This window comes from Atractosteus spatula, chromosome 22 (genome assembly GCF_055471065.1).
Source record: "Atractosteus spatula isolate fAtrSpa1 chromosome 22, fAtrSpa1.hap1, whole genome shotgun sequence".
Lineage (NCBI taxonomy): Eukaryota > Metazoa > Chordata > Actinopteri > Semionotiformes > Lepisosteidae > Atractosteus > Atractosteus spatula.
The window spans coordinates 3,255,951-3,279,207 of record NC_142727.1 but is presented as its reverse complement, the minus strand read 5'-3'; the positions used below and the strand labels follow the sequence as shown (position 1 = coordinate 3,279,207).

At 47.8% G+C, this 23,257-nt stretch overlaps 4 protein-coding genes and 1 pseudogene across 6 annotated transcripts; all 5 read right to left on the bottom strand.

Moving 5' to 3' along the window:
• Positions 1-11,393: 11,393 nt before the first annotated feature.
• Positions 11,394-17,890, bottom strand: LOC148816613 (histone H2B 1/2-like). Of its 3 annotated transcripts, none has more exons than XM_088939645.1 (2): positions 12,510-12,886; positions 11,394-11,655 (listed from the first exon to the last, which is right to left on the bottom strand). In XM_088939645.1, exons 1-2 carry the CDS (start codon positions 12,878-12,880, stop codon positions 11,394-11,396), a joined length of 633 nt encoding a protein of 210 aa, XP_088795771.1. In that variant the 5' UTR covers positions 12,881-12,886. The 3 variants fall into 3 exon arrangements, with proteins under 3 accessions (XP_088795771.1, XP_088795769.1, XP_088795770.1); XM_088939643.1 differs by lacking the exon at positions 11,394-11,655 and adding an exon at positions 17,519-17,890 and having other exon boundaries at positions 12,359-12,823; XM_088939644.1 differs by lacking the exon at positions 11,394-11,655 and adding an exon at positions 17,523-17,890 and having other exon boundaries at positions 12,359-12,785.
• Positions 13,989-14,300, bottom strand: LOC148816615 (histone H4). The gene has a single exon (XM_088939896.1). It carries the CDS (start codon positions 14,298-14,300, stop codon positions 13,989-13,991), a length of 312 nt encoding a protein of 103 aa, XP_088796022.1.
• LOC148816614 (histone H3) lies at positions 15,802-16,212 on the bottom strand. The gene has a single exon (XM_088939648.1). The coding sequence runs from the start codon at positions 16,210-16,212 to the stop codon at positions 15,802-15,804; it is 411 nt and encodes a 136-aa protein (XP_088795774.1).
• Positions 17,891-18,889: 999 nt separating the features above from the next.
• On the bottom strand, positions 18,890-19,644 carry LOC148816612 (histone H1 pseudogene; annotated as a pseudogene).
• A 2,150-nt stretch (positions 19,645-21,794) lies between these two features.
• LOC148816611 (histone H2B-like) lies at positions 21,795-22,169 on the bottom strand. Its single transcript, XM_088939650.1, has one exon. It carries the CDS (start codon positions 22,167-22,169, stop codon positions 21,795-21,797), a length of 375 nt encoding a protein of 124 aa, XP_088795776.1.
• Positions 22,170-23,257: the final 1,088 nt, after the last annotated feature.

Genomic DNA, 23,257 nt, shown 5'->3' with positions numbered 1-23,257 from the left:
CAATAACATTGCTGGAAAATGTAACATTTAAATGTTTAGGGAATTATTTTTAAATAAAGATTAAATCAGAATCTGTATTCTCTCTTTATCTATTCTAGTGCTGAGAAAAATCAATATTATAATGTAATAACTAAATCAACAAACACAAATCAACAGGTAATCTCTATCTGTCTTCTAGATCTCTCATGGACACAGTATAGAGCTACAGAGGAGAGAGACTGGAGCTAAACCAGCAGGTTACTGGTTAAACTGGACCAAACAAACACCTTTTCCCAGCTCTTCAGCAGCTGCTGATCAAAAACACCTGGATCATCTGCAGCCACACTGACCCCTCCAGGACCAGGACTGGACAGCCCTGCTGCAGACACACACTGACCCCTCCAGGACTGGACACCTCTTACTTACTTTATTGTCCCAGAGGAGAAAGTGTTTTTGCAGACAGGTAAAAGACACAACACAATACACAGCAAGAGCCCATTCATAAAATGTACAATGAGAACAAATAAATAAAGTCAAATCTACCCTCAGTTCTCACAGCTTCTGTTAAAAACGAGCTCTTGTCCTGCCTACCTCCTTCCTCAGGGCTGTGGAGTGGACAGTGGACTGTCCAGCTGGTCCTCATGATCCTCACAGCTCAGGGACTCAGCCTTTGGAAAGGTCTGAGCTTCAGTCTTGTTTCTCCAGTAACAGAAGACGCGCTCTGACACACGAGGGTCTCACCATCATCGTCTTCTTCATCATCATCTTCATCTGCACGAAGGTTTACGATCACTGAGGCTCAACGTGTCTGAAGCAGAAATAAAGTTTCCACAGCAACTCGTGTGACGTAGCGCCGTGATTTCATGTGCTCAGACGAACAAAATACGAGACCATCCGCAACAGTTTACAGCTACAGCACAAAAAGCCGCATCGGATGTTTCACAAAGAAAAGCGACACCGATTAAATGTTACTTCTGGCTAAATATTAAATCCTTACGGTTTCTTAAACGCAGAGGAACAACAACACATTTAAAATTCCCTCCCCTCTCCTGAATCTCGGAGTTTATTGGGCAACTGGTCCGATACTCGTCTATAATTGGGAAAACTTACTGTCAATCAGCAATAACTCCCACTGACCAATCGCGACATCGCTGTGCTCATTCCAGTGATCTGATTGGCTGTGGATCTTCTTATTCATTAACAGAGTACAGACCCCAGTCACATGATCCGCTTGTTTAATACACACCAGACCCTCACTACTGCACTGTAAACCAGCCCTCCGTAGACTCGTGTATCACCACCGCCGCCGTGCGGACAGTTATCGGAATCGACACCCCCTGCTGTAGCCCGATCAATAGGCTTCATTTTATTTCGAATTCACTGACACTGCGGGCTTTCTTACGTTTTCACTTTAACATCCAAAGACATCTCCGAAGTCGACATATTCAAACGTAAATTGTATTTTTGAAGGACGAGTCACAATAATGACAGTTTTGACTCTTAAACACGTTAATAACATGCTTTTCAATATAATTTAGTATTATACTCGTCAAACTTTTTTTTTCTACAGGACTCCGAAACATAACTTATATCTAGTAGCCGTGAAAAAAAATGATCTAGGATACACACTTTAATGTTAAAGGATTAAGTGAACAATCAGTTCAATATACAACAAGGAAAACACAACGTTCAGCTCACACCTGAAGAAGGCTTGACAGCCGAAACGTTGTGTTTTCTTTCTTCTCTTTTCAGCAGGGAATAAGCCTATTACTTGTTCCTTTGCAACCTACACATGCTGACGCGGCTACCCAACTGAACTACTCCAATCAGTTCAAATGTCGACATTTAAAGTTGCAGTAACACTGTGAAAAGCAATGTCAGAAGGTGACATTTCACAGTGTGGCCGCCAGGCGGAGACAATGCTACACGTGTCTATGGAGGCTGTTTTAATGAAGTACTTTTCAGTTTCCAGCTGTGCTCCACTGACCGCGATGTCATCTGTATCCAGTCCAGCTCCTGGCCCTGATACTCAGTGAGACAACAGACACCAGCTCCAGTCTTTTACACTTGAACACTGTGATACTATCTGTCTGCTGCACTGTAACACTGTGAAAGTGTCAGCAACACTGTGTTACTGTCTGGATGGTGCACTGTACACTATGATACTGTCTACTGCACTGTAACACTGTGATACTGTCTGTCTCTTGCACTGGAACACTCTGATTCTGTGTCTGCTACACTGGAGAATTGTGATACTGTCTTTTACACTTGAACACTGTGATACTATCTGTCTGCTGCACTGTAACACTGTGATACTGTCTCTTGCACTGGAACACTGTGATACTGTCTGCTGCACCGTAAAACAGTGATACTGTCTGATTTACTGTAACACTAATAATGTCTGTCTTCTATACTGGGGCACTGTGATAATGTCTTCTGCATAGGAACACTGTGATACTGTCTGCTGCACTGGAACGCTGTGATGCTGTATATCTGCTGCATTGGAACACTGTGATTCTGTCTGCTGCATTGCAACAATGTGACACTATCTGTGGCACTGTACACTGTGATACTATCTGTCTGCTGCACTGTAAAACTGTGATACTGTCTGTCTCCTGCACTATAACACTGTGATACTGTCTATCTGCTCCACTGGAGCACTGTGACACTGTCTGGCTGCTGCACTGGAACTGTGATACTGACTGTCTGCTGCACTGGAACACTGTGATACTGTCTGTCTCCTGCACTATAACACTGTGATACTGTCTATCTGCTCCACTGGAGCACTGTGACACTGTCTGGCTGCTGCACTGGAACTGTGATACTGACTGTCTGCTGCACTGGAACACTGTGATACTGTCAGTCTGCTGCACGGGAACTCCGTGATACTGTCTGCTACACTGGAAAACTGTGATACTGTCTGCTGCACTGGAACACTGTTATGCTGTATATCTGCTGCACTGGAACACTGTGGCACATTCTGTCTGCTGCACTGGAACACTGTGACACTGTCTGTTGCACTATACACTGTGATACTATCTGTCTGCTGCACTCTAACACTGTGATACTGTCTGCTGCATTGTAACACTGTGACACTGTCTGTTGCACTATACACTGTGATACTATCTGTCTGCTGCACTCTAACACTGTGATACTGTCTGTCTGCTGCACTGGAACATTGTGATACTGTCTGCTGCTCTGTTCACTGTCATACTGTCTGCTGCACTGGAGCACTGTGATACCGTATGTTGCACTGTAACACTGTGATACTGTATATCTGCTGCACTGGAACACTGTGATACTGCCTGTGTCCTGAACTTGAACAATATGATACTGTCTGCTGCACTGTAACACTGTGATACTGTATATCTGATGCACTGGAAAACTGTGATACTGACTGTCTGCTGCACTGGAACACTGTGATGCTGTGTGTATGCTACACTAGAGCACTGTGATACTGTCTGTTGCACTGTAACACTGTGATTCTGTCTGTTGCACTGGAACACTGTGATACTGCCTGTCTGCTGCACTTTAGCATTGTGATACTGTCTGGCTACTTCACTGTAACACGTTGATACTTTCTGGCTGCTTCACTGGAACACTGTGACACTGTCAGTCTTCTACACTGGAACACTGTGATAATGTATATCTGCTACACTGGAACACTGTGATACTTTATATCTGCTGCATTGTAACACTGTAATGCTGTCTGTCTGCTTCACTGGAACACTGTGATACTGTCTTCTGTAATATAACACCGTGTAACTGTCTGTCTGCTGCACTGGAGCACTGTGACACTGTCTATCTGCTGCACTGTAACACTTTGATACTGTCTGTCTGCTGCACTGTAACACTGTGATACTGTCTGCTGTACTGTAACACTGTGATACTGTCTGTCTGCTGCACTGTAACACTCAAATACTTTATATCTGCTGCACTGTAACACTGTAATGCTGTCTGTCTGTTTCACCGGAACACTGTGATACTGTCTTCCGTAATATAACACTGTGTAACTGTCTGTCTGCTGCACTGGAGCACTGTGACACTGTCTATCTGCTGCACTGTAACACTGTGATACTGTCTGTCTGCTGCACTGTAACACTGTGATTCTATCTGCTGCACTGGAGCTCTGTGACACTGTCTATCTGCTGCACTGTAATACTGTGATACTGTCTGTCTGCTGCACTGTAACACTATGATTCTATCTGCTGCACTGGAGCTCTGTGACACTGTCTATCTGCTGCACTGTAACACTGTGATACTGTCTGTCTGTTGCACTGTAACACTGTGATACTTTATATCTGCTGCACTGTAACACTGTAATGCCGTCTGTCTGTTTCACCGGAACACTGTGATACTGTCTTCCGTAATATAACACTGTGTAACTGTCTGTCTGCTGCACTGGAGCACTGTGACACTGTCTATCTGCTGCACTGTAACACTGTGATACTGTCTGTCTGCTGCACTGTAACACTGTGATTCTATCTGCTGCACTGGAGCTCTGTGACACTGTCTATCTGCTGCACTGTAATACTGTGATACTGTCTGTCTGCTGCACTGTAACACTGTGATACTGTCTGCTGTACTGTAACACTGTGATACTGTCTGGCTGCTTCACTGTAACACTGAAATACTGTCTGTCTGCTGCACTGTAACACTGTGATACTGTCTGCTGTACTGTAACACTGTGATACTGTCTGGTTGCTTCACTGTAACACTGAAATACTGTCTGGCTGCTTCACTGGAACACTGTGATACTGAACATCTGCTGCAATGGAGCACTGTGATACTGTATATATGCTGCATTGGAATAGTGTGATTCTTTATTTCTGCTGCACTGGAACACTGTGATACTGTATATCTGCTACACTGGTACACTGTGATACTGTTTATCTGCTGCACTGGAGCAATGTGATAGTGGCTGCTCTACTGTAACAATGTAATACTGTCTGTCTGTTGCACTGTTAGACTGTGATACTGGCTGCCGTACTGTAACATTGTGATACTGTCTGTCTGCTGCACTGGAACTCTGTGATACTGCATATCTGCTGCACTGGAGCACTGTGATACTGTCTGTCTGCTACACTGGAGCACACCTCACACAGCTCACACTGTAAGAAGGCTCCTCGGCCGAAACATTGTGTTTTCTCTCTTTTCTTTTCAGCAGGGAATAAGCCTATTACTTGTTCCTTTGCAGTTTACGCATGCTACCCACCTGACACGGCTACCCACCTGAACTACTCCAATCAGTTCAAATGTCGATATTTAAATGTCGACGTTTAAAGTTGCAGTAACACTGTGAAAAGCGATGTCAGAAGGTGACATTTCACAGTGTGGCGGCCAGGAGGAGACATTACTACACGTGTCTATGAAGGGCTGTTTTAATGAAGCCATTTTCAGTTTCCAGCTGTGCTCCACTGACAAGTGATGTCATCTGTATCCAGTCCAGCTCCTGGCCCTGAGCCTCAGAGACACAACAGACACCAGCTCCAGGCCAAGAGTCTCAGACTGACACTCTCACCAGCTCTGAATGAGCCTCAGTGGGATGCGTTGTGCTGAAGGTGCCTGAATACTTGTTTCCCTCTCTCTGATCTTCCTGAACACGTTTTCATCAAGCTAACAGGTTCAGTGTAGTGTGCTGACTGAAATCATGTTCTCATCACAAATTTTTTACTCTAGTGTCAGTTTTTGTGTTCTTCTCTTTGTCTTCAGATCAGTTTTATTTCTTCCTCCATCACCTGCTGGTTCTGACACACTGGCTCTGTGGCTGGAAATGAACTTGTTTTCCACAGCAGTTTGCCTGCAGATTTTTCAGCCACTATTCTGTTAACTGTGCTTCTCTGCCACAGTCCAGAACAGTTTGTCTGACTTATTTCACACCGTCCTGGAGAAATCTGTCCCTGCCTGTCACACGTGTGTCTATTGATCTGTCTGGATCAGTGATCTGTCACTTTCCAGCTATGATTTTAAATCCCTTATGTTTTACAGATCGGGGTAAAAGATGGAGGTCTGTGGCCTCTCTTACACTCACTTTCATTGTACAGTTTGCTGAAAGCTGTATTGATCCTTTTGTATTTGATCCTGTATTGATTATTATGTCTAAACCCCTCTGTATATCTGTCAACACCCTATGTCTCATTTCAGCTGTAATAGGATACAGCTCCTGTCGGAAAACACACAGTAAAATCATTGTGTAACGAATCCCTTGTCTGTCTTTGCCTCCTTGAGTCCCTGCAGATCTCCCTCTGTGAGAATATGACAATATTCCTCCCGCAGTCCCTCTCTGTCAGGCTGCCCTGAGACAGGACTGACCACAGTGTGGCGCCACTGCAGGCTTGCAGAACAGGACTCAGACCCTCCACTGTCAAGAGCTGCACCTGCAGACGCTGATTGTCTGAAGGGCTGATTGGACTAGTAGGATTTTCACATGGGATTGAGGTGTATAAAAGCTGTGTCAGAGGCTCAGGAATGATTAGTAGTGAGATTTGGGTAGACTGGTCATGGTTAGAAGGAACAGTTGTTGGTCTTATGCTCTTTAGTTAAAGCCTTTTGGTGTTATTTGTGTTTCTCTTGTTTAAGCTTGTAAATGTCTCTTTTATTGTCCTTTTGGTTTTACAGGTTTGTCTTTTTTCTGGAGCCATAATCTTCTGTTTGTGATGGTGGCAGTGGGACAGTGCCTCTAGTGTTCATGTGAAGTGCTGCAGCCTGGAGTCCTGTGGCTGGACAGCTGACCCACAGGGGCTCAGGAGAGGGAGTCGAGCCAGCAGTGTGCTGGAGCACAGCCTGTCTAAGAGGGAGGTTACAGGAGCCCTGCAGGTGAGTGTGGGGCTGTGGCCCAGTCTACCAGCTGATTGGGGGGGGGGTCTTTCTAAACCAGGAGCCCAGCTGGTGTGGCAGCTGCTGGTGCTCTGGACAGGACTGGCTCCACCCTGCAGGACCCTGAGCTCAACACTGCCCAGAGCAGGAGGGGCTGGACTGTCCCAGGTCAGGATCAGCAGGGGGAGAGGAAGGAGTCTGCTGTGAGCCCAGGATCTCCAGTGCAGTGGGGATCTCGGAGCCCACTGTCTAGAAGTGGTGTGGGAGTATCTCTGTGTTCCAGAGAGGAGGGGAAGGATTGTTTGCAATGGCTAGAGCTGCCAGCCCAGCAGAGGGTGTCCCAGAGGCTTCTCCTGGCCAAGCAGAGGGGGCTCAGCCTCCCCAGGGAAGAGCTGCTGCCAGGGATTCTAGCTGGGGGAGGAACTGTTGACCTTCCTGCTGCTTCTCCACTCGTCCCCAGGGCAGTTGTCCTGGCTGGAGCTGTTTCCTGACCAAAACCTGCTACTTCACTGCAGACAGAACTCCTACAGTTGGCAGGTTGAGTACAGAATCAGCAATTGGAATGTACTGTTGATCAATATGATGAATGAATGTAGTTCAGCACTGTATGACAGTGGCTGCTTACAGCCCTCACGTCCCTTTTCTTAAAGCCCTCAGGTCTGGCAGTAGGAGTGTCTGAGCTCTGGATCAGAGAGAGCTTTGACCCCCCCCCCATCCCTCTGCCAGTGGGGAGAGGAGCTGATCGTCCCTTCTCCCAGCCTGAACCCCTGGAGAGCTGAGCCTCCTTGAGGACAGGAGCAGAAAAGTCCAGAGTCTCTCCTGGAGCTTCCTAAGAGGAGACTGGAGTCCCAGATGCAGGAGCTGGAGGACTGGGGCTGTGTCTATCTCAACCTGCAGGAAATACCCCAGCAGCGCAGTCTCCCCTCTGCTTCCTGCAGAGCTGCGATCCACAGGAGAACTGAGTCTCTTCTCCTTCTTGGAACTTGGAAAAGCAAAACCAGTGTTGAGTAAATAAAGAGCTAAAAATGAAACCCCAGTTCACTTATTCCCACACTTCCGGCCTTGTGTGCGATGTCAGCTGGTGCTCTGTTGGCACTGTGACTCTTCCTTCACCCAGATAAACCAATAAAACTGCCACAACGCGCAGGGGCAGCAGTTCAGCTGAGAGGGTGGGTCAGCAGGCCCTGTGAGAGGAGAGGGCATCACACAGGGAGGTAAGGCTGGACCACAGAGAGAGGAGCTGGGGACTTTAATTCCAGCAGCGGGAGCCCACCCTCCTGGGGAAAGTGGTCTGAGAGGAGGGAAGGGCTTCATCAGGACCCTCTCCGGGGGGGGGGGGCTGCAGGTGTTGGGGTAGTGAGGACAGGCGGCGCTCTGATTCTCAGACAGTGGTCAGCACAGTAACACGCGATCAGCCGGAGGGGCGTTGGGTCAGGGAGAAGAGGGTCAGGCGACCTGCAAGTGCAGCCAGAATGAACTATCCAGGCAACAGGCTCCCCCAGTGAGAGGAGGGGCGACAGCTGACTGCTCCCCCAGGCCTGAGCTCAGGGCCTGACCCCCTGAAGACAGACCCCAGAACAGGACCCTGCTCTCTTCCAGCTCTGAGCCTCCTCCCTCAGGCGCACAGGGAGCTGGAGAGAGCCCCGGGCTATTGACCTCTGACCCCTGGCATACTCGGGCCTCACTGCAGCAGAACACAGCCTGTGTGGCGACTGGGGGTCCCAGCTGCACCCCTAGACAGCCTCTGTGCTCTGACTGTGAGCTGGGAAATCGGTGGAGTCACAGGCGAGATATTTAAAGAGCGACTTGCAGAATTCAATTCAATGCAATTTATTATTAAATAGCGCCTTTCGCAACAAGGTTGCCCCAAGGTGCTTAAAAAAGCAATTGACCATACAGGTTGTGAATACAGAACAGGAAAAACCAGAAGACAATGGAGGAGAGGAACCAAAAACTCCTCAGTAAGGAGAAAAGAAACCTCTAGGGGTCCAAGGTCAACTGGCTGCCCAACCCTTTGGGAATGCTAACATTATATAATTAAAAAAAGGAATAAAGGGTATTAGTCCATCCATCATGTCTTCTGTATGTCAGTACTCCATGCAGATCTCTGTAGACCAGCAAAATCCTCCTAAGTGATAGCTACATTCACGATGTCCCTCTTGGATCCATGGCAGTGATGCAGCATCCAACTCAGATAGTGCCCAGTTCGGGCAGCATCAGGACATGTGGGGAGGAGAATAGGATAGTCTGGTCAGAACAGATGTAGCTACCTGGTGGGCCAAGATAGAGACACACATGGCATGTACAGCAGCACCAGCAGCCATGGTTGCAGCAGGCTATAATGTAAGGTGTGAGCAGGCTAGGCTGAAGTAATAGGTCTTTAGTCTGGATTTGAATACTGAGATCGACTCAGCATCCTGAATATGGGGTGGGAGACAGTTTCGTAAGCTAGGGGCCCTGTAACTAAAGGTTTTACCGCCAACTGTCTTTTTATTAATGCGTGGAATATGAAGAAAACCTGCATTCTGTAATCTAAGCAGGTGACGTGGATGGTATACATTAATAAGTTCCATTAGATAGACGGGTGCCTGACCTCTGGGAGCCTTTTAAGTAGAAGGATTCTGAAGTCCGCCCTGTACCTGACAGGAAGCCAATGAAGAGAGCTAAGTATGGGGGCTATATGGTCGTATTTTCTGCTCCTAGTAAAAATTCTAGCTGCTGCATTCTGTAAGTATTCAAACTCTTTGCAGTGACAAATCTAAAATACTTTAGGCACTGATCTGCAAAAATTGTTTTACCATTTTCTTTAAACATATTCTGCTGAATCTTCTCATCACACAATCAACATTATGCTCCAGTGTTGATATTAAGCCTCTTGATGAGCAGCTATAAAGCTGTCAAGCAGTGTCTTACCTGGGCCTGTAAGTGGCTGTTTCATGAGATCTTCAGATGAGAGGGGTCGCTGCTCTCTGTCAGCACACCTGTCACACAGCACTGGGTCACGACGCTGCACAGAGCCAGAGACAGGGCTTCACCTGGGAGGAACTTGAAGTCTTACCGAAGGCAGTCAGAGCTGTGACTTCAAAAGTCAGGGTGAAGAAAAAGAAAGGATTATGAGCTGATAGTGAGGGCAGCATGCTGGTAGAGTGGCTAGCACTGCAACCTCACAGCACTGGGGCTCTGTGTTCAATTAATCCACCTGGCAACATCGGTGCTCTGTGCAGTAATGTATACCCCAGCGGACTGGTACCTGCTGGCGCTCTGTGCAGTATTGTATACCCAGGGGGGACGACACTACAGAGGGACACATTGTGCTCTCAGTGCCTGTACCGTACACAAATGGACACACCTCCTCGCACGCTTCCCCAAACTGTTGTAAGACAAACAACAGCAAAAAAACAATCACAACTGGACTCTCAATCCCTCAGCCCATCCAAACACATCGTAGACAAACGACAGCTCAGGAATCACAGTTCTCACCCCCAACTCACCCTACCCAAACAGAAATCACAGCTGGACCCTCACCTCTCTCAACCTCTCCATACTCTAGTGTGAAAATCTACAGCACAGAAATCATAACTGGACTCAAATATCTTACCCTCTGCAAACTCTTCTAAGCCAAACGACAGCACAGAAATCACTGGGGGACACATACCCCCATCTCACCCACCGCAAACCACTCAGAGACAAACTACAGTAAAGAAATCACAGCCGGACTCTCACTCCTCCCCAAGCTCTTCTGAGACAAACTACAGCAGTGGACTCACCTCTCTCACTCCTCACCAATCTCACGGGTAGATTTGCGTATGAGGGTGTTTGACAGGGGAAAAAAGCCGAGTTGGCTGAGTGTTTGGGTTATTTTAGATTGAGCTGTCTCTTACAAAAGTGAGAAGAAACACATGGATAATACATGAAAACAAAATCTCATGTGCAAAGTCCACAGGGCACACCACCCCAGACAGGGATCTTCAACACTGCGCTGGGGCAAAGCCCTCAGAACTCTAGCAGAGAAGAGTGCAGATGAATGGGTTTGACGCAGTGATTTAAGATCTGGGGCAGAGCCCTCTGACCTCTAATACCCACAAGGAACAGTGAGCTGGAATACCCTGGATAATCACTGTTCTCACTGTAATACCCTGGAACTGTGCTGCAGGACAAGAGCTAATCATCCTCATGAGGAACATATTTACCAGTGAAAACAGCCTGGGGAATACATTTTATATGACTGGAGAAAGGTTCCGAATGTTTTGGATATTATTAAATCTGTGCTTTTTAGAAACTTTGTAGCGTTCTGACAGGGAATTGTTTGTTTTAAGTCAAAATTGAATAGTTTCGGACTAAAATCTCACCTTTCTGGGTTTTACGAGCCCCCAGGACGTAAGAGCAAGGAAAGTCTTCACATGCAAGTCTGTGAGCAAACCCTTGAAACATCTTTCTTTTTAAAACGTTTACAGTCGATATAAAGACGCCGCTCCTTTCTCGAATATCTGAACTGCATTTCGAGTTCGTCTCTTCCTCCGTCCTCTGCACCATTTCATACAGATTTTAAAATCAGCAAGGCGCACAGTAAATTAAATGACCAAATTAAATTCACTCCTTTAACCTGCGTTCCGTTTACTACTTATTAATGACCCGACACTAAAACCGCTATCAAACAGCAAGAAGAAATAATTTAACTCACCAGAGATCCACAGCTGAAATCGTTCATTTTTGTGGACTGCGGTTCTCATTTTAAAGACATTTGCTTCGTTTTCCAGACTTTTTTTCCCCTTAGCGCGTCCCGATCCACTCTCTCGTGCTCCCTCTGCTGGACAGTCGTGGTCTCTGCACCCAGGAGCTCCGCCCTGGTTCAGCTGTAACCTTACAAACAGGGAGATACTTTTCTATCGGTCCTGTAACAGTTTCCCAGTCAAAGCGACTGCTTTTTCTCTCAAAAAGAATTTGGGTATTTAATTCTTTCGAAATAATATTTAAATGTTTTGCAGAGCCTTCACAGAATAGGGTCAGTTTGACATTTTTACTGTTATTCATCTGTTTTCTATAGTAAAGACTGGTATAATAGTAATCCCTAAAATCCACAATTTCAATATCCTGTATTTTCAAAATATACTCCATCTCAAGATAAACAGAAACTTAAATGGAGGATATTTTTGTGCAAGATCGGCCTAAAAACATGCAGACATATCATAACACGGTTTAGACGGAGCTGTAAACTTCTAATCGTTAAAACAAAAACTAAAAATTAAAAGAAGAAAACATGCAAGCGGACCTGGTTGAGACACGGGGGATTCGGCCAGAACCCTCTGATTCGTGCAGTAGCATTAACCCCTTGCCTGCCTGCGAGCTCAAAAGCACAAACGGCATTACTGCTCACGTTATTTGACGTGAGCTCCCTATTACTTAGCCATAAATTATACCTCCTAAAAATGCATTTTCATATTATGAAAACAATACGTCTTCACATAGCCTGAAATTAAATATTTCACCTAAACGGACCGAGCCGGGATAAAAATACACACAACACGAAATCTGTCGAAAGCAGATTTCCGTTTAATAAGCGCAACTCAAAAGCGTTACAGTACTACGGGAAAAACAATGACAATAACATACGCGCACACACACACAAAATAAATGAGTGCTCCTTCTCGAGTCTGTGGGTGGCTCTTAAAAGAGCCTTTGGGTTCGTTGATCGGAGACGGGCGGGCCGGGTTTACTTGGAGCTGGTGTACTTGGTGACGGCCTTGGTGCCCTCGGACACGGCGTGCTTGGCCAGCTCTCCGGGAAGCAGCAGGCGCACGGCGGTCTGGATCTCCCGGGAGGTGATGGTGGAGCGCTTGTTGTAGTGCGCCAGGCGGGAGGCCTCGCCGGCGATGCGCTCGAAGATGTCGCTGACGAACGAGTTCATGATGCCCATGGCCTTCGACGAGATGCCGGTGTCCGGGTGCACCTGCTTCAGCACCTTGTACACGTAGATGGCGTAACTCTCCTTCCTGGTCTTTCTGCGCTTCTTGCCGCCTTTCCCGGCATTCTTAGTCACGGCTTTCTTGGAGCCCTTCTTGGGAGCGGATTTCGCTGGTTCAGGCATCTTCTGATAGCGCACTAACAGTAATGATGCTCACGCCTCCTGCAGCCCCCTATTTATAGCGATCGCATGCAAATCAGCTCGCTCAGCACAGAAGCCGGCTCATTGGTCAGCGAGAGAGCTGCTCTCCTATTGGCTGCGCTCTCCGCCAATGAAATTCAAACGGCTGAGCGCCCGAGCCGCTCGCTCTGACTCCAGGCGCCTCTCTCTCCCCTCCAACCGCGCACACAGGAACAAAGGGCCGTGTGATCCGTTTAGCACTACGTGCAGATTTTCTGAAATCCGACTCTCATTCCGTTTATATCTCCTACTCTAGAAAACAGTGTGCTCGCTGTAAACTGCGATTTGTGCAAACTTGGAGTCAAAAGAACTCTAGGCAATTTTAAAATCAATTCTGAACCAACAGCATTTTACCACCACACTTTTGAGCTTCAGCACCGGTTTCAAATTAGTCTGAGCACAAGAAAACATCACACTAAACCTTTCTACAAAGTGAACGTAAGCAGAACGGCTCTTTGCAAATGGATTTCAAGCGCTTCGAGCGTCTTTGTCTCAACCTCCCGCCGAGTCTGAGCGAACAAAGAGCCGAGCAGCTTCCTGGCGGGGCGGGAGGGTTAGAAACGGCCCGATATCACAAAAGCGCTTTCTTGAAAGACAAACCAAGGATGAAGAAGAAAAAAACACATTTAGAAGCTGAAGCCCATTCTGCCCCATGATCTAATAGCAATTTTCTACCATCTCGAACGCATTTTTTAAGGAAGGCTCATCAGAAGAAATAGTTTAAATGCAAAAACGCAAAGCACGCTGTACGAGTGAGGGGAATGAGAACTACCACACCAACACTTCTGGGCAGCATAACGTGTTTCACCAAGAAACGTTACCCCATTAGCAGCCACATCCATATACAGGTCGCTCTGTATTGTACAGAGCACTAGTGTGTAATAAAGCGACTCTGTGATTACTTTATTTCTTGCTATCAAACATGATTTTCAAAATAAAACCTCAATCCCTAAACAGATTAGAGCTCTCTTATGAGAAAGTGGGTGGCTCTTAAAAGAGCCGTTGGGTTGATACGTCGGGGTCCAGTCCGGCAGTGAAGCTCCGCTCCTGTTCAGCCTCCGAAGCCGTACAGGGTGCGGCCCTGGCGCTTCAGCGCGTACACCACGTCCATGGCGGTGACGGTCTTCCTCTTGGCGTGCTCGGTGTAGGTGACGGCGTCGCGGATGACGTTCTCTAGGAACACCTTCAGCACCCCGCGGGTCTCCTCGTAGATCAGCCCAGAAATCCGCTTCACTCCCCCACGTCGAGCCAAGCGGCGGATAGCGGGCTTAGTGATTCCCTGGATGTTGTCGCGGAGAACCTTGCGGTGACGCTTAGCGCCTCCTTTCCCGAGTCCCTTTCCGCCTTTGCCTCTTCCAGACATCTTCTATCTATCAGCTGTGAACACAACACACACTGCTGGGCTGCAGCCGCGGCGCTTCTCTTTTCAAGCCTGAGAGCGGACCTGCTTGAGACCGGAGGCGCACTGACACACGAGCCTGCCTCCTCTCCGACTGCAGCAGCAGCCCAGACTGCACATGAACCCCTTCCCTGCCGTGAGCTCTCCCACAGCAGCGCTGCAGAGGACAGACCTCGAGTATTCAATGTTTATGTTTATACGAGCCGAGGTGCTGTAATATTCTCGTGTAGATTTAGACCTAATTCGGCGCACAACACAAAAACACAGAATTCGGAATGGAAAATGTAGTGTACTACTGTGTATGAGGGTCATGAATAACTGACATTAAGCATTCATCGTTGAAGAAGTACATATTTCGTTCTCCACCCCTTTTGTAGCATTGAATAAACAATCCAGCTGTTAAAAAGTCCAAAAATGTTTTATATAAAGACGTCTTTTAAAACGTTTAAAAAGGAATGTTCCACCTAAAGTAACTATATAAACGTTCTTAAATCATGTCTCCATCACATGGACTGTCTTGAGGTTGATGGCTAGTTAGCAGACAGTGGTCCTCACAGATCTGGGGTGAGTTTCCCGAAAGCATCGTAACGCTAAGAACATCGTAAACTCGATCTTAAGATCGATCGTTAATTTACGAGTGTTTCCCAAAACCCTTCGTAATCTACGTGCTCCCCGACCCACTCGTTAATCACTAAGTGCTTCTTAAACTGGCTACCTCTTGCGCCAACCTTAGCGACAGAGATCGCCAGACAGAGCACATTAAATTCAAGTCATGGGAATTCTCTGGAAATATAAAATACTAAGATTTTATATTAAGGATTTTGATATTTTGTTGTACTATGTAAGAGGAAATTTGAAAAAAGAACTTGTATTTATACAGTAATGAATTTATTACGCTTAAAAGGAAATGCTCCACCCAAACTGTCTGTATAAACGTTCTTAAACCATTTCATTGAAATCTCGATCACATGGGTTGTCTGAGGTTCATGGCTAGTTAGCACAGTGGCCCTCACAGATCTGTACTGTAGTATAAATGCTTCTTTTGGATTGAAATGAAGAGCGGTGGAGGGACCAGTAAACTGTTGCTTAATTGTGAACAGACACCGAATTCGGAAACGTATAGTAGTGTAAGGGGTTTTAATGCCAGTCGTTCTTGTATCATTAAAATAATCTCATGCATTTAAACACTTTCAAATTTAGATATGAAGGCTGAAAAATAGATGAAGAGCAAAAAGGGGACGTGTGTCGGTGGGTAACTGCAGCAGTGTAGTCGTGCGCGAATGGGCTTTTACACGAGGGGGTAGAAAACCGCTTCTCAGTACGGATTTTACTTCTCAGCTAACCAAACGAGAATTGTGGCTCGTACAGGCTATAGTGGAATATATGAACCCTCTCGAGTGTTGTGGTGGCTCTGAAAAGAGCCTTTGTGTTCAAGGAGAAAGATCCTGCAGCGGGCGGTCCGTGTCTAAGCGCGCTCCCCGCGGATGCGGCGGGCCAGCTGGATGTCTTTGGGCATGATGGTCACCCTCTTGGCGTGGATGGCGCACAGGTTGGTGTCCTCGAAGAGCCCCACCAGGTAAGCCTCGCTGGCCTCCTGCAGAGCCATGACGGCGGAGCTCTGGAAGCGCAGGTCGGTCTTGAAGTCCTGGGCGATCTCTCTCACCAGGCGCTGGAAAGGCAGCTTGCGGATCAGCAGCTCGGTGGACTTCTGGTAGCGGCGGATCTCCCGCAGAGCCACGGTGCCGGGCCTGTAGCGGTGGGGCTTCTTCACGCCGCCGGTGGCGGGGGCGCTCTTGCGGGCAGCCTTGGTGGCCAGCTGCTTCCTGGGCGCCTTGCCGCCGGTGGACTTGCGAGCGGTCTGCTTGGTTCTCGCCATCTTCCTCGCTACTATTCGCAATCAGCACTGTAGTAAGAGCTGTAGCCCGCACTCGGGTTTATATGCGCAGGCAGCCCCGTCCTGATTGGTTGAAAGGTACAGGGGAAGGAGGGTGTAACTCGCTGATTGGACGGTTTAAATCCGAGCGCGCAGCTCTTACACTCCTCGCGTCAAGTCTCCAGTTCTCTTGGTTTAATAAGAGACAAAGAAAGATCCACTTCAGGCGTTTCCACCCATATATATATCAATAAGGGGCAGAATGTTTGAAGAATGCAAAATGTAATATTGTACGACAATAGTATAATTCCAAGACATCATTAAATAGTATAACAGTACAAGTATAATGTTGACTTTTAGTGTAAAAGAGCAGTCCTGTGACTGAGAGGTGAGGGTTGTGCAGAGGGACCCAGATCTGTTTTAGTCTACAGTTCGAGATGAAAACCTTATAAACCAAAGGACGGATATCGCTGTTTTGGTTTCCAATCAAAAGATGAATATCTAGTTGAACGAACTGAATAAACAGCATTATGGTATAAACTATATTACGAGCGCAACAGAAATCGCTCTTCCACACAGCTGCTGTACGATTCTGAGCAACAGTACATCATTACTAAATATCGGTAAGAAACGGGCTCTGATATATTTATAAATTATACTAATAAAACAACAGAATCGCTCTTTTTCAAGTGGTTGTGGGTGGCTCTTAAAAGAGCCTTTGTGCTCGGGATCAGTCGGGGGATAGTTTGAGAAGGAGCGCGCAGTTCATACACCCTCTCCAATCTTCTTTGTTTGACCAAGTCAAAGTATAAAGGCGTTTTTATACCTAGAAATCAATAACCTGCAAGAACCTTGATTTCTTTTAACTATAATAAAGTAGGACAAGAATATACTTCCATTAAATCATGAAATAGTATAATTCTACCATAATGAAGTTAAATCAAACATATGTTACAGTGTAAAAGCGCATCCTGTGACTCAGGGGAGGAGTGCTGTGCTGATGGACCCCGATTTCTGTTTAACTTTACAGCTCGGGGTTAAAAAATCGTTATATAATATAATATAATGATTATAATATAATAATGTGAATGAAGAGAACAATATCCTAAACCCCATTACAAGTACAATAAGGAACCCAGTTTGCTCTTCTATCTATAAATAACACGTGCTCCGACTTTTTTATAAATATCGAAATTATGTGAACAAAAACAGAAATCGCTCTTTTCAAGAGGCTGTGGGTGGCTCTTAAAAGAGCCTTTGTGTTCGGGGTCAGTCGGGGTCTCTGCCGGGCTGTTTACTTGCTCTTGACCGGCTTCTCGGTCTTCTTGGGCAGCAGCACCGCCTGGATGTTGGGCAGCACGCCGCCCTGCGCGATGGTCACGCCGCCCAGCAGCTTGTTCAGCTCCTCGTCGTTGCGGACGGCGAGCTGCAGGTGCCGGGGGATGATACGGGTCTTCTTGTTGTCCCGGGCGGCGTTGCCAGCCAGCTCCAGGATCTCGGCGGTCAGGTACTCCAGCACCGCGGCCAGATACACCGGGGCTCCGGCGCCAACCCGCTCGGCATAGTTTCCCTTGCGCAGCAGCCGGTGGACACGGCCCACAGGAAACTGCAGTCCGGCCCTGGAAGAGCGAGTCTTGGCCTTGGCTCTGGCCTTACCGCCGGTCTTTCCTCTGCCGCTCATCTTGTTCTGTCAAAGTTCTATGAAAAAATTTTCTAACAATGATCACAAATTGTCTGCCGCCCGGCTTTTGAATAGTCGCGGCTGAATTTGATTGGTTGGACCCGAACAAGCTCTACACCCAATCAGAGATCAGTGTTGCCACCCAGCGCTCTCGGTCTCGACCAATCAAAAGGCAGGAGGGAAATTCGGACTCTGAACACAGTTCGCGGCTCTGCTGCCGAGCGTAGATAAATATTTGTTTTTCTATTTCAAGCTTATTATCATTATTCTCGTACACAGGTATATGGAATAGCGAAATGCTATTTAGCTAGCTCTCAAACGGTAAGCCGTAAAAAACAACAACACAATTGCATAAGAAAAGAAAGAAAGAGACAACAGGCCATGTGCAGAACAACAGGCGATTAGGAAAACTACAGCAGATAATGTGCAAAACACTTTGCTTAATCCGTCATTTTCATGCTTTAGAAAATGTATATTTTAGTGAATTTCACCACCGTCTGACTCTCAGTAACCATGTCTTAACACGCTACCTTGAGTGGAATTAAGCTCAAGTCCCATAAGAATCTGGATCACCCGCCTGCGAGGGCTCAGTATTGAAGTCACCATTGTCGCTATGATAGTGATCAAGTTGGCACGTTGCGCCTTTTCACAGGTCCGCTATAGCTGCGAGACTAGCAGTCACGAATTGCAAGTCACACACTAACGAAAACCTACGGGCAAGGTAACAGTGTAACATTTCGCCTCAACTAAAATCATTGTTGGTGATGAGATACAAGGAGTCGCTGCGCTGTTCAGTGACGATTAAAAAGTTTCATTCTTAACGAAAAGGCCCCCTTATAATTCTACAAAACCTTCCCTATGCACCCATCATTTGCAATAGTATTTACTTTTGTACAATATTTTATCGCAATATCGCATTTCAGTTTCAATTTCAAGAAAGAAGATACTTTAATCGCAAAAACTCAATACCCCTCATTGTGTAAATTAACTATTTCCCCCCCTATCGAGCGAACCGGCGCTTTCAGGCGGTGAAAAGGGAAAGTCTGCGCTCTCTCTCGGAAGGGCTGGTGGCTCTTAGAAGAGCCTTTGGGTTTGGAGGAAATTAACTCGGGGGTCGATCGCTCACTTCTTCTTGGGAGCCGCTTTCTTAGCTTTGGCCGTCTTGGGTTTGGCCACCTTGGGCTTCGCTGCCTTGGCTTTCTTCGGGCTCTTTGCCTTCTTAGGCGCCGCGGGCTTCTTGGCCTTCTTGGCCGCTGCGGGCTTCGCGGCTTTCTTGGGCGACTTCTTGGCGGCCGCCGGCTTCTTGGGCGCCGCCTTCTTGGGCTTCTTGGCGGCCGCTGGCTTCTTAGCCGCTGCGGGTTTCTTGGCCGCCGGCTTCTTGGCTTTGGCGGCGGCGGCGGCTTTCTTCACGGGCTTGGTCTTGGTCTCCGCCTGCTTCTTGTTGAGCTTGAAGGAGCCCGAGGCGCCGGTGCCCTTGGTCTGCACCAGGGTGCCCTTGGTCACCAGGCTCTTGATGGCCAGCTTGACGCGGGAGTTGTTCTTCTCCACGTCGTAGCCGCCGGCCGCCAGGGACTTCTTCAGGGCGGCCAGGGACACGCCGCTGCGCTCCTTGGAGGCGGACACGGCCTTCAGGATGAGCTCTCCCACGCTGGGGCCCGCTTTCTTGGGCTTGGCGGCGCTCTTCTTCTTGGGCGCCTTGGCCGGCGCGGCGGCGGGGGCCGGAGCGACTTCTTCTGCCATCGCTGCGTCTCTGTCTGCTGTCGGACTGTCTGCGGCTCCGAGCGCAGGCGGGACTTCAAGGCCGCATGAGAACCGTGGAGACTCAACCGCTGCTGCTGCAGCTCCGCTCCGCACAGCCCGCTCGCACTTGTGTTTTCTCCCCGCACAAAACTGCCCCGTAATCCTCACAGATACACAGAAACCCGAACAAAAGACGTCAAGTACAGAGAAAACCCTCCGATCTTCCAAACGCGCTTGAACTTCAGCAGAGTCTGTGCGGTAGTTTCGACAGAAATGCCCCAAATCCGACAACAGAGCACTCGAAAGGTGGTGCTCATCCGGGACTTTGTCGTGTATTCCAAACATATATAAATTTAAAACACCGCTAAAAATAAGAATCGTGCGCAAGAAATACTGTCAAGACTGATGGTGAGCTTTCCCGATAAAAAGGACGTCTGCGATATTAAAATAAATAGGATTTATTCTGCTATTTGGGCAGCGTCAGTAACACACTCCAGGAAGCGATGCTTCTAACAAAGGACTAGAACAGTTTCGTAAAACTACCACTTTTTATTTCTTGTCAAATGTCCAAATCGCCTAATAGAATATAGTGGAATTGCTGGAATGCATTTATTAAAGGTTTTATAAGCCTGTTGAGATTTTTAACCGAGGCAAAATGGAAAATCAGCACACACCGGCGAACCCGTTTGAATGAAATTGTCCTGACATGAAAAAACAGCCCAGGCAGAGAAGTGGAGCCTGAAATGGTACTCAGACTTTTTTTTGTCATTCGGACAATGAAAACGACCGGTGAATTATACTACAAAGGCTGTAACCAAGGCGTGGTACAGCTTAATAATCTGCCAGGCGCTTGATCAGAACAAAGGACGTTGTAATGACATTTTTTAGAATGTATTGTAACGCAACGGGGGCTCAGGCGGGCGCCCTTGCCGCATCAGGTCGGCCCAAAGTATAGGTGGCTCGAACCCGGGACTTCCGCGTCTCTCTGCAGCGACCTAGCCCCGTGAGCTAAAGAGAGATCTCTCCACAGCCCAGTAGCTGTAGTCCTGCTATCACAGGGAAGGGCGGTGACGTCACCTGCTCTGGTACGCCGGCTCTTACACAGTACCTGTCGGCCGTAAGCGTTACACTCTCCCCCGCTTAAATCGCCGTCCCCGGCGAAGGGCTATCCCACCCCGCTTCTGACACCAATGTAACGCAACGGGGGCTCAGGCGGGCGCCCTTGCCGCATCAGGTCGGCCCAAAGTATAGGTGGCTCGAACCCGGGACTTCCGCGTCTCTCTGCAGCGACCTAGCCCCGTGAGCTAAAGAGAGATCTCTCCACAGCCCAGTAGCTGTAGTCCTGCTATCACAGGGAAGGGCGGTGACGTCACCTGCTCTGGTACGCCGGCTCTTACACAGTACCTGTCGGCCGTAAGCGTTACAGTATGAAAAGCAATATCTGATAATAAAAGCTGAAGGTTGTTCTAAAGACTCCTTTAGAAAGAGAGTGAGAAGGAGCTGTGTGTGACTTAACTCAAGGAGCATTTGCATCAAGCAAAGGAAACATTTCCTTACCCAAAGAGTTGCGGGAGAATGGAGCAACTTGCACAGCCTTGCTCCTACCCTGGCTTCTTTCCAGGAACAGTATAGTAAACACTCGGCAACAGCCACAGGCTCTGTTCTGGGAATGGGTCCGATTCCTAAATACAAGTTCTATCCATGATCATGTGTGAAACAAATAAAGCTCATGTAAATCTAGTTTCATTGTTTTGAGACTGAAATGCCTTGTAAGAAATGTTGTGTAACCGATTCCTTACAGTCGCCGATTAGAAGCATCAAAGGCAGAGACCTCACTGTGGAACAGAAGTCATAAATGTCTAAAGTCACACTAGATTGCGTATATAGTCCCCCACTTGTCCTTAAATAACCGTCTGTACTTACAAAATGCTACGCGTAGCGCTCAGTGACAAGTAGACGTTTGTACAACTTACACATACACGTCTACACAGAAAAGTCCAATTCAAGCAAGGTTTGAGTGTTACTGCATACTTGGGGCCATAAAAGCGTCGCAAACCGGGGTTTGAATAAATAAGGAAAAAATCATGATTGCTCTTTTACGGACTCTGTGGGTGGCTCTTAAAAGAGCCTTTGGGTTCGTAGATCCGGGACGGGCGGGCCGGGTTTACTTGGAGCTGGTGTACTTGGTGACGGCCTTGGTGCCCTCGGACACGGCATGCTTGGCCAGCTCTCCGGGCAGCAGTAGGCGCACAGCGGTCTGGATCTCCCGGGAGGTGATGGTGGAGCGCTTGTTGTAGTGCGCCAGGCGGGAGGCCTCGCCGGCGATGCGCTCGAAGATGTCGCTGACGAACGAGTTCATGATGCCCATGGCCTTCGACGAGATGCCGGTGTCCGGGTGCACCTGCTTCAGCACCTTGTACACGTAGATGGCGTAGCTCTCCTTCCTGGACCTCTTGCGCTTCTTGGTGCCCTTGCCGGCCGTCTTGGTCACGGCTTTCTTGGAGCCCTTCTTGGGAGCGGATTTCGCTGGTTCAGGCATCTTCACAAACTGCACTCTGTGAAAACAAGCATGAGATCGCTGGACTCCTACAGCCCCCTATTTATAGCGGCCGCACACGAACCAGCTCGCTCAGCTGAGAAGGCGGCTCATTGGTCAGCGAGAGAGCTGCTCTCCTATTGGCTGCGCTCTCCGCCAATGAAATTCAAACGGCTGAGCGCCCGGTCCGCTCGCTCTGACTTCAGGCGCCTCTCTCTCCCCTCCGCCCGCGCACACAGGAACAAAGGGCCGTGTGATCCGTTTAACACAACGTGCAGATTTATTGAAATCCCGCTCTCATTACGCTGATGTCCCCTACCCTAGAAAAAATGTGATCGGCGTAAAACATGCGATTTGAGCAAACTTGGAGTCAAAGGGACTCTTGGTGATATTCTAGGCAACCTTAAAATCGCACTTGATCAACCAACAGCTCTGTATAGCAGCGCCTTTGAGCTTTGGCACTGCTTTCAAATGAGTCCGAGCTCACGAACCCTTTCTACAGAATGAGTGTAACGAGAAGGGCTCTTGGCGAATGAAGTGGAACTCAAGCGCTCCGTGCGCCTTCCTCTCGTCCTCCCGCTGAGCAGCCCGCTTCCTTTCTTAAAACCCATAAAGCGTGCGTGAGAAACAAAACGTTTAGAAGCTGAACCCCATTCGGTTCCCATGACCTCATTGCAATTTTCTACCATTTTGTACACGTCAGCGCGCTGTAAATGTCTTATTGAAAGAAACGCAAAGCAGGTAGCACTGCGAGTGATGGGGATGAAAACTATGGGCAGAGAAACGCGTTTCATCACGTAACGTTATGAAGCAGATTCACATACAGCTCGCTCTGTACTGCGCATTAAGGTAGGATAATCACCCCGGTCTGTGATTGCGTTGGGTTCGTAACTTCAGGGCAGCATAATATGTTTCACCAAGAAACGTTACACCATTAGTAGCTACATTCACATACAAGTTGCTCTGTCATGTACAAAGCACCAGTGTGTAATAAAGCGACTCTGTGATTACTTTATTTCTTACTATCAAACATGATTTTCAAAATAAAACCTCAATCCCTAAGCAGATTAGAGCTCTCTTATGAGAAGGTG

Coding starts and splice junctions, on each gene's coding strand:
- LOC148816613 (XM_088939643.1), bottom strand. CDS start 17,890: ATGAGCGGCAGAGGAAAGACCGGCGGTAAGGCCAGAGCCAAGGCCAAG. Junction 12,824..17,518: donor CCAAGAAGACCGAGAAGCCG/GTCAAGAGCAAG, acceptor GCCGTGACTAAG/AATGCCGGGAAAGGCGGCAA.
- LOC148816611 (XM_088939650.1), bottom strand. CDS start 22,169: ATGCCTGAACCAGCGAAATCCGCTCCCAAGAAGGGCTCCAAGAAAGCC.
- LOC148816615 (XM_088939896.1), bottom strand. CDS start 14,300: ATGTCTGGAAGAGGCAAAGGCGGAAAGGGACTCGGGAAAGGAGGCGCT.
- LOC148816614 (XM_088939648.1), bottom strand. CDS start 16,212: ATGGCGAGAACCAAGCAGACCGCTCGCAAGTCCACCGGCGGCAAGGCG.